The sequence below is a fragment of the Arachis hypogaea genome, chromosome 5 (genome assembly GCF_003086295.3).
Source record: "Arachis hypogaea cultivar Tifrunner chromosome 5, arahy.Tifrunner.gnm2.J5K5, whole genome shotgun sequence".
NCBI lineage: Eukaryota > Viridiplantae > Streptophyta > Magnoliopsida > Fabales > Fabaceae > Arachis > Arachis hypogaea.
This window is the reverse complement of record NC_092040.1, coordinates 41,639,760-41,650,241: the sequence shown is the minus strand read 5'-3', so window position 1 is coordinate 41,650,241 and position 10,482 is coordinate 41,639,760. Positions and strand designations below refer to the sequence as shown.

The 10,482-nt window shown below is 34.6% G+C and overlaps 2 protein-coding genes across 2 annotated transcripts; both read right to left on the bottom strand.

The window, feature by feature from the left end:
• Positions 1–637: 637 nt before the first annotated feature.
• Positions 638–2,905, bottom strand: LOC112799681 (1-aminocyclopropane-1-carboxylate synthase-like). Its single transcript, XM_025841739.3, has 4 exons — positions 2,632–2,905; positions 2,353–2,484; positions 2,108–2,268; positions 638–1,866 (listed from the first exon to the last, which is right to left on the bottom strand). Exons 1-4 carry the CDS (start codon positions 2,791–2,793, stop codon positions 855–857), a joined length of 1,467 nt encoding a protein of 488 aa, XP_025697524.1. The 5' UTR covers positions 2,794–2,905; the 3' UTR covers positions 638–854.
• A 5,366-nt stretch (positions 2,906–8,271) lies between these two features.
• Positions 8,272–10,254, bottom strand: LOC112801453 (2-C-methyl-D-erythritol 2,4-cyclodiphosphate synthase, chloroplastic). Its single transcript, XM_025844188.3, has 3 exons — positions 9,103–10,254; positions 8,892–9,022; positions 8,272–8,738 (listed from the first exon to the last, which is right to left on the bottom strand). Exons 1-3 carry the CDS (start codon positions 9,434–9,436, stop codon positions 8,505–8,507), a joined length of 699 nt encoding a protein of 232 aa, XP_025699973.1. The 5' UTR covers positions 9,437–10,254; the 3' UTR covers positions 8,272–8,504.
• Between the last annotated feature and the right edge of the window lie 228 nt (positions 10,255–10,482).

Sequence of the window (10,482 nt, the reverse complement as noted above, 5' to 3'; positions counted from 1 at the left end):
AGAGATCGACTTTTCAAGGTATGGAAAGCACTACATCTAGAGATGAAGTAGAAGTTGAGTATCTTGCTCCCAATAATAATACATTCTAGCTATACATATATGAATAAGAAAAGTAGTGAATTGTATATTTAATATCTTTATTCGATAATGTAGCCAAGATATAGCGATACAGCAATTGTTTAAGGAAAAGTATAGGGAGCTAATGGTCTAAGCGTATAATGTGTACAATGGAAGTTTAGGAAGTATTAGAGATATGACCATTAGTGTTACATTGTCCTATCAGGTTACGCTTTTGGGATGAGTGGGTTCATGACATGGTATTAGAGTTCTAGATCCGAAAGGTCAAGGGTTTGATTCTTGGTGAATTCCAAAATTAACTTAAGTTTTTAGGATGAGTGATTTTATGACATGAGATGTTTATTATCCCTGGTATTCGGATGGTTATTCTGGATAGTGTGGATAATGTTCATTTTATTCATGGACCAAAGGTTTAGCCCATTGTACACATTGTACACTTAGGCCATTGGCTCCCCAGTACTACCCATTGTTTAATTATGATAATACAGCAAGTCGATTTTCCTCTTTAATTGCCGCTTAGGCATACATAAGAATCCTTCTTCAATGCTCTGTACTTTAATCTTTATTAACTTATTAAGCAGTACAAATTAAATATGTGTGACTATATCTTATAAACTACATGTCAAGAGTTCCTAGTAGTTAATAAGGTGACTAAATTAAAAGCTCAGCTCGCTCTTGCTAATGCAAAAACAGCTCCTAATAGTCTAGAATGTAAAACCTTAAAGCAGGAATATGCAATTAATAAATATTATAGTAATCTAGTGGCAGGTGAGAGATCAAGTTGTAGCTTTGACAAGAGGCGATTGAGGGATAGGAGAGTGAGGTGACATCAAGAAATCATCCATCCTCATGGATGAGAAGCTCAGCATTAAGTTTCTTGGCAGCATTAAGTTTCTTGGGCTGCAAGGTTTCTTTGAAGATAACATCACGTCCTTGTTCTGGAGCACAAAGCCACGCATTCTGGCCAATGAAACTTGCACAGCCCTATCATCCATGTTTGCATAGCACACCCTGAACCAACCAGGCTCACAACAATGGAAGGAACAACCAGGCGAAACATTTATCTTAACTTTGTGGATTATCACTCTCCAAAGCGCCATCTCCTCTTCGAACGTTTGCTTCTTCAGAAGAGGACGCAGATCCATCCATAGAAACAAACCACCATTGCTCTGCAAGCATTTTATGCCAACTTGTCTAAGCCCTTGGCAGAAAATCCCATACCTTTTCGCAAGCCTCCTTGCGCTCTCTGCAAGGAAGCGTTGCACAAACTCATCATCTGATAGCATCGCTGCTATCAGATGCTGAGTTTGTGTGGACACTAATCCAAAGCTTGACATTTTGCGAGCACAGTTGACGACGTTGTCATTGTAGGAGTATATGATGCCAACTCTGAAACCAGGGAAGCCCATATCCTTTGAGAGACTATAAACAATGTGAACGAGGTTACGGTCACATTCCATTTTAATGTCTTCTTCTTCTATTATCTCAGCTATGCTTGTGAAACCCGGGTGGCTAAAAACCGTTGCGGCGTATATTTCGTCAGATACTAGGTGGATGTGGTTGTGGTTGATGAATGTGACAACCATTTTCAAGGTTTCTTTGTCCATGATTGTTCCAAGCGGGTTTGATGGATTGGTGATGAGTAAGCCCTTGACTGTGATGTTATCTTCTTTGGCTTTCTCTAATGCAGATTCTAACGCTTTCTTTGTCAACTTGAAGTTGTTTTTGCTTTCACATGTCACCGGAATAAGTTGGACTCCTGTTCTCCACCTCAAATCCCTATCGAAGCTGCATTATTAGACACAACTTAATTAATTAATTAATTAGAACGTAATATAAAAGAAACAAGACTCAACTAACTCAACTATTTTTAAATAACGAGAAGTAAAAAATTGCTTGTATGGTGTTTGGAGGAATTTTGTTTTTAGTGGGGCAAAGAATTTTTTTTTCAATTTTGTATTTGGATATAGAAATTATGGATCCATAAAATGGATTAAGTCAATTAAAAAAAAGGACATAGGCAGATTACCCTGGATAGTAAGGAGTGGGTACCAAGAAGGCATCACCGGGGTCAGCCAAACAAAAGGCAGTGACCTCGTGGGCTCCGGTTGCTCCGCCGCTCATAACAATACGATCAGGATCGAACTTCACTCTATTCCCTCTCGTTCTCCCCATCAATTTAGCCACTCCCTGTGTATATTTTCAATCTCAATTCAATTTACTCTGTTTTTTATTATCTGATAATAATGAAATGAAATGGAATGCACTACTCACTTGTCGGAAGAGTGGGAGACCGTGATAATCTTGAAAGTTAGCAATATCCTTGAATTCATGCACTCCTTCTACACTGCAAATGGAAGCCTCTGGATTACTTGTTATCCATTCTTGCACCAAATCACAACTCAACTGCACATACGTACATACATACAATACAACAAAGAAGAAGTAAGAGTTAAGTAACAATATATAACATACAAATTAAAAAGTAGGTTTTTTTAATTTTTGTCATAAGTAATTAAAACTTTCATTAATAATATGTATATATATCAGTACCTGATTTTCAGCAAGACCCATCTGGATAACCCCATTGGGATTCTTGATGGGATGAAAGGGGTCATCTTCATAAGCCTTCCACCCTTCAAAGTATGGCGAGTTTTCACCATGTCCATCACCTCGTGCTATCTTTGACAGTAGGAACTCACCTGCTTGCTCCATCTTTGTATTATTTAATTTCAATGTTCTTTGTTATATAAATCACAGTAGAGATCAGAGAAACAAAGCAAATAAAGCGTCGTCTATCCTCCACAAATTGCAGGTATATATGTTTATGATTAGGCGATGTGTCTACCACTAAGAGACAGGTGTTTATATAGTACTTGCAGCATGTCCTCCGCAAATAAACTTTGACTTTCAAAGCTGAAGACAACCTCACTCCTCCAATAATTTATAATGAAGTTTCCTTTACTTCAAATTCCTGCATGTTACTCCTACTTCTCACGTAATACACAACTTATTTTTATGTTTTTTGGAATGTGTTATTTGTATTAATTTTTTATGCAACGAATAAAAAAAATATGTACATATTATTATTAAAGTATATCAAAATAAGAAGTGTTAGATCAAATAAATTTTGTAATTTATAATCATCAATTTAAAGTATATCGAAAATTTATTTTGTTTTTAGTCTTTCTTTCGCTACAAAATAGCCCTAAAGGTTTAACTTAGTCTTAAAATCTACTGAAACTTTTGAGACCATTTTGTAGCGAAAAAAATGATAGGGACGAAATAAATTTTCGACCTCTACATTAGAGATCAAAATCGTACTTAACTCTAGTTATTATTAGTGTTTTTAATGGTGTAAGGTTACATCATTTGACCAATACAAATACTAAATTATCTTTAATAAATAAATTTTACTAATTCAAGTGTGCAAATTCTGAAAAATGTGGGTGCAAATTGTATTGATTCATGTGTGTAAAAATCTAGTAAATATATGTGCAAACTATATGTTTCTTGTGTGCAAAATATATATAAATATGCATGGGTATAAATTAGTGCTGGTTAAGTACTGATAAAAAATAATAATATTTATCAGCCATGTAGCATTATTTGTAAAGCTGAAAGTGAGACGAATTGAGTCGAGGTAAACCAAAGTCAAGCTCGACACACAAAAATTGAGCTTGTCTCATGACTCGACTCACCGAAAGCTCACGAACGAACTCGAACTCACGAGCTGGCTTAAATAACAGGAACATATAATCTATAATTTTATATCGATAAATTATAACTTATATATATTAAAAAATATTAAAAAATCAATTTAATATGTTATCTATCTATTAATTATAAATTTTTTATTTATATCTTATATCAAAATTATATAAAAAAATAATTATAAAATTTTAAAAATTTAAGAACATTAATATATAAATATGCATATTTTATTCTTTTATATCCCCAATTTAACTATATATATATATATATATATATATATATATATATATATATATATATATATATATATATATATAAACTAATGATTTGAGTTTATTCATCTTTAAATTCGACTCATTTAATTTATGAACTCAATTTTAAATTCAAACTTGACTCACCTCACCAGCTTACAAATTCAATTTATTGAACTATTAACAAGTCAAACTTAATCTGACTCATAAATTAGTTTGACTCACTTCCAATCTATTCGTTAATATGAAAAAAAATCACGCTAGCCACTCAAAAAGTTTTAAACTCAACAACAAATTTTACCAGACCTTATTCAAAGTCAATATAATTTTCGTCTCCACAAATTAAAGGTGATCTAAAAAAAATAATAATTTATCCTCTTACTAAGTCATATATACTAGATCTTCCTATATATATATTATTCTAGATGTCATGCGATATTTGTTGTTTTTATGCATATATAGTTAAGCACGTTTATTAATATATTGGCTCTAAATTAAAATTAAACCACCTCGGCGGAGTTTCTCCTTTGTATTAGCACTAGTTTGAAATCTGGGAAAGTAGTAGTTAGCAGCCGGGCAAATAATAAATTAAGACCTATCGTATTTTAGGGAGCATTTAATAATGCCAGCTTTCTTCTCTAGAGTTTTCTCCTTTCATTCATTGTCTTTGAAGTTTGAACTTCGAAGAGACTTTGAGTTCTCTATATGGTCAACAGTCAACACACATACAACACTACGGAGCACATTGCCAGATACAAATACTATCATAATAATAGCGGATTGTACACCAGCGTTCTATTTCCTCAAACCTAATTTACTGGCCTGTATGTGAATCTCGATTTGTGAGACTATCCTTTAATTTTTCAATAAATTTATAAAAAAAAAGTAAAATAGACAACTATTTAGAGAAGAGAAAATACTATATATATGAGTTATTCTTATTCTGATTTCTTGTAAAAAAAAAACATTTAACAAATTAAAAGAGCACATTTAGTAACTAAAGCCAATTGTAAAGTGCCATTGAAACTCTTCAAAGGCTTTGGTGAGAAAGCCTAGAGTTGAATTTTGTATTGCACTTGAGATTTTCAGTTTTGGAGATTGACTTATATAAGTGGATTCTAATTTGACTATGTTATGGTTATTATGCTGAACATGTAAATTTTGTTAAAATTAAAGTTATATTTTTTTATATTTTAGTAATATTAAAAAATGTTATTTAACAATAGAAAAGTGTTACTTTAATTTTAATGAATATTTGAAGGTTTTAGAAGGTTTAGAGAAGAGGAGGTTGAATTTATGACTTTTTTTAATTTTAAAATAAATTTTTAGTCTGATTCTGTTTGAACTAAGTAACAGAAAATTTATCTCATTTTGTCTCATGAATATCAGAAAACAGAACAGAGAAGGGAAGAGAAAAATTGACACCATCATATATCATGGTTTAGTTGCCTTATGCAATGCAACCTACATCTAGTCTCCACCACAACAGTGGTAGAATTTTCATTATAGTTAAAGTATTACGTACATCAATTCTACAGGATTGACACAATCATTTCACTCTCAAGTTCTAACCTAACTTGACTTTGTTATGTTAATACATAACTCTTCACTTTTAGTACTCACCCAACTAAAAAAGGGGTACTTCACTGGTACAAGATACAAGACATAGAATCAATCTAAAGAAATCTGAAATCACTCTAAGCTTTTCACTCTAGGCTTTCACTTAGCCTTTTATCATTCTTTTACTTTTTCATAAGCTCTCTCTTTTAGCCTTTTACCACTCAAGAAATTACAGAAAAATAAACATTGAAAAGAAAATTACAATCTGTAAAATATGAAGGAGATTGATGCTTCAACAGCCTCTTTGCTATGTGATGAACCAGATTTGCTTGCCTCTGATTTAGTTCCTCATTCTAGCGGAATGCTCCTTTGACTAGGAAGTACTGTCCAAGTTGATAAACATTTTCAAAGAATTCTTCTCAGAACATAAACTTCAAAAATACTGGTTATCATCTCTCCTTAGCTTCTGAAAGATGAAAAATCTTTTTTTGTATCTCCTTGTATGATGCTGATTTTGCTCTCTTCCAAGTCAACCCTCGAGTTGTGTGTTTCACCAACTCACTTTTTCACTTTCTTCCATTAATATTCAAATTAGAAACTTTGGTTCTGACCTTCTTTCTTGATCGAAAGTCTCAGGACAGCAAAGAAAATTATTTTTAATGGTAAATCCAGATTTGAACCATTGAAATATTACTTGGTCCCCAAGACACAAATTTGACCATAGATTTACAGCAAAGCTTAACATAGATTCCTTTCTTCATTTATCCCAATTTAGAGTGACAGAGAGTTGGAGAAGATGAGAAGAAAGCAATATGCATGCAAGAGGAAATAAGTTACCTTTGACCTCTACCTTAGCCTAAGATGGGTTGATTTTGGTGATTAGACATTAACCTTTTGCTTAACCTTTCTCTTTCTTTTCTTCTTTGATGAAAAGACTTAGGAACGAACCTCTCTCTCACTTTTCTGAATTCTGACCGAAGAAGAAAAAAGGTAAACGTTGCTTTACCAAAAGCAAATTGGAGGGATTGGTTTGAGAGATAAATTCAGACTTGGGTTGGTTCTTTTCATTCAACTCGTTTGATTTTTTTGTTATTTGCAATTGAGCTTTGATTGAAATTGTTGGAATTGGGTTTTGATTGAAATTGTTGGCCAGAAAGGTAGATTCTGCTTGTTTCATATTGGGCTGCTGCAACAATGAATTTTGGCTTGTAACATTTAATCATAAATAATCAACACTAATTGATTAATTAGTCCAATAAAATAATGTTTGTCATTATTAACTAATTTAGTTAATTTTTTAACTCAATAATATTTTTTGAAACATTATAATGATATATTATTGCTTCCAAATAAAACGGAGAAACAAAAAAGTGAGATACTAAATATTATTTGTTAGCTAATAAATTATAACTCAAATAGTATAATTTTTTTATACTCACTTTTTAGATTATGGATTCAAATTTTTCCATCTTTAATTAAAAAAAAAAAAAAACAACGTTACTTGGGAGAATGAGGATGAGGATGGGGTGATTCAAAAACCGCCGGGAAATTTAGAACGTAGAAAGTAGAAGCGTACTCCGTCAAAGTCCTGCATATATAGTAAGCTTTAATTTCCATCTTTTCATCATGTTTGTTGTTCAAATTTCTTTTTAATGCTTGCATTTTGCAATTCAACTTCTATCATTCAATGTTATATATGTGAAATATATTCATACAAAAAATTAAACAACGTAAGTATATATTAAAATAAATTAAACAACGTAAATATATAATAATTAATTTAATAGTTAATTTGTTTTGCAAATTAACAAAGTGATTTTTATATCCAATACTATATCTACCTATCGTGTTGACGGTTGATCAATAATTATTATATAACTATCTATCTGTTAGGAGTATTTTTATTATTCCGATTTTAATGAAATATTAAAATTCATAAAATACTAACAAAGACACACTGATAGTTAAATTAGCTTTTGTATCATGTGGATGTGGTTATGAAAAATCAGATTTACCTTCTTCAATTCACTTGTCTCCTTTATAAAACAATTACCCTTATTCCTAGGAAGTTTTCTGGTATTTAAAACCATTTTTCTGTGCTCATTATGAATGCCTAAGGAATATCGAGATTCTATATCTTGGACCTCGGACCTCCCTTATTTGTGGGCTTCTATGAGTAATTTTGGTTTCACTACTTTGTCACCTAAAAATTTTGGACTTAATATATATATAATTCTAATATATCTATACTTACAATAATTACAGTGACTATAAAATGGTGTTAAAATTAATATTTTTTAGATTTTGATAACATTTTTTAGCCATAATTTTTAAAAAATACTGCTAAATAATAAAAAAAATATTCGTTTAATTTTAACCCCACTTTTTAAAATATCATATTCACTATATAGTTACAGAATGATCTTATATATATATATATATATATATATATATATATATATATATATATATATATATATCGGATTTCTATTTGTGCAAATTCACTTTCGTTTTATTTTATGTATTTGATTGATAACAAAAGAAGGTTTAGTATGACATACAAGCTGCGTTGTAAAAACGAAGGTAAATAAACTGAGAGTAGCAATAAACTGATCCGGGACTAATTCCAATACGACCAAATATATAACCACTAAAATAATGGTGAAGATTGAGGACTAACGAACGCATTTGACAATGCTTTATTTTAAATGTTTTAACCAATACAGAGTTGCACAGGACAGCATCCAAATCTTACCAAGTCGCCCCTTGCGCTAAATTAAATGAAAACTGAGCAGCCATTGTATAATTCATTACTTGAGATCACTATGAGGAGTACGGACTAAGCAGAATTTATAACAAACATTTACAGTAAGTTTGATAAATTGTATAGTGGATTTGTTATTATTTCCTCATGAGAAGAACCACGGTGTGAGCAGCAATGCTTCTGTTTTCTCCAAGGCTGTCCACTTTTTCATGAGTTTTTGCTTTGATATTCACCACAGAAGGGTCAACTCCAAGCAGTGCAGATAAATTGGCCTTGATGGTATCCTTATGTGGACTTAGCTTAGGCCTCTGAAGAATCAATGTAGCATCCAAATTCCCAATCTCATAACCTGCCTCATGCATTAGCCTCACCTGTAATAAACAAAGAAGAAACCCATCGTGAAACCTAATTTGATTAATTTAAGCTCTTTCCATATTTCAGAATGATTAATAACATAATTAAACGGAATCAGTTAAACTAAGCATGAGATTTTGATTAATATATAAAGAGTAGAAGAAACTGACAGATTCTTGGATGAAGACAGAGGAGGCACAGCCCTTCCATTTGGGATCAGAATCGGGGAATATCTGGCCGATATCAGGAAGACCTAAAGCCCCTAAAATGGCATCCACCACACAGTGAAGCAGAACATCCCCTTTTTTGGCACACAACATAATACTAATCAGAATCAGAACATAATGATATTAAGAGAATTGTTGGAATCGGAGATTTTACCATCGGAATGAGCCTCGCAGCCTCTGTCGTGGGGGATGTTGATTCCACCGATGATTAAGGGGTAACCAGGCTCCAACCGATGGAGGTCAAAGCCGTGTCCCACCCGGAACGGCAGAGCCTTCGACGGAGTGCCGGACACTCTGGAATCCTCGATTTTGGTGGAAACCGCGGAGGCAGAGACTGTAGTGGATGATGCTCGGAGACGGAAGGAAGGAAGTGGGGTAGGATTGCGAGGGAAAGAACAAGAAAGTGGAAGAAGATGACTAGATTTGGTGGTAGTAGCGAAGGGGTAAGGGTGTGGGATGGTAGAAGCGGTAAAGGAAGAGGCAGCCATGGCTACGAAATTGGAATTGGAATTGGAGTTGGAAGGGAGACCACAGATTAGCTTTAAACCAGTTGACTGCCGCCTGCCGGTGGTAGCTGAGCCAATGAGCCTCTACCCCAATGCAATGAGTATACCATGTACGACCCGGTTGAAGTAACAAGTTTTGTCGTGTTGCGGGTGTGGAGCCGAGTTCAGTGCAGGACGGTTTTTTTTTTTTGTCTTGGGCTAAGCCCATGAAACCTACCCGAACCCCCAATACCCAACCCACTCGAACCAGAACCCGATTCCCTATCGTAACCCAGAGGTTCTTGTAACGAACTCAAACTCTCCCATGGGCCATGGCTGCCGAGAGATTCTTCCTTCCAATGCAAACGCCGTTGTTCTTCGGATCTGGAAGCGAGAGAAGTTGTGGCTTCGCTGCCATCACTGCCTCCACCCGCGGCGCGCCGTAGCCAAAGATTTGAGGGAGAGCCACAGACGACGGGAAGCTGGCGACGATCACTGCCGAGCAGGCGACGAACGACGGGGAGCTGGCGACGCACACGACAGAGGGACGACGGCGGAGCATGACCTGGAGACCCTGGCGTTGGGGGAATGGAAGGGCCTTCGAGCACGACGAAACACGAGGATTGGCAACTGACCAGGACGAAACAGGCGGCAACGGTCACATCAACGGCGGCGCGCTGAGGCTAGGGTTGTGTTTTGGGGAGAAATAACACTGAGACTGGGGAATCAGGAACGGGGCTGGCGGGGGGGGGGGGGGGGGGTTTCAGGTGACTGAGGACGAGAAGTTGGGTCTTCTTTTTCTAAACAAAATGCAAAAAGACCTTTGAACCGGAAAGCATAGTTATAAAAATCGAACCGGACTGGCTGGTTCGACCGAAAAATTGGTGAATTGAACTCTAATTTGGTTCGGTTTAATCTTTGGACTGTTTAAGGAAAAAACCGGTGTAAACCGGATCAAATCGGTTAAAATCGACAACGGTTGCAAACCGGTCTAATCGAACCGGTCAACTTGAAAAATTTTTTAAAATGTCTCCACCAAGTCTCGAACC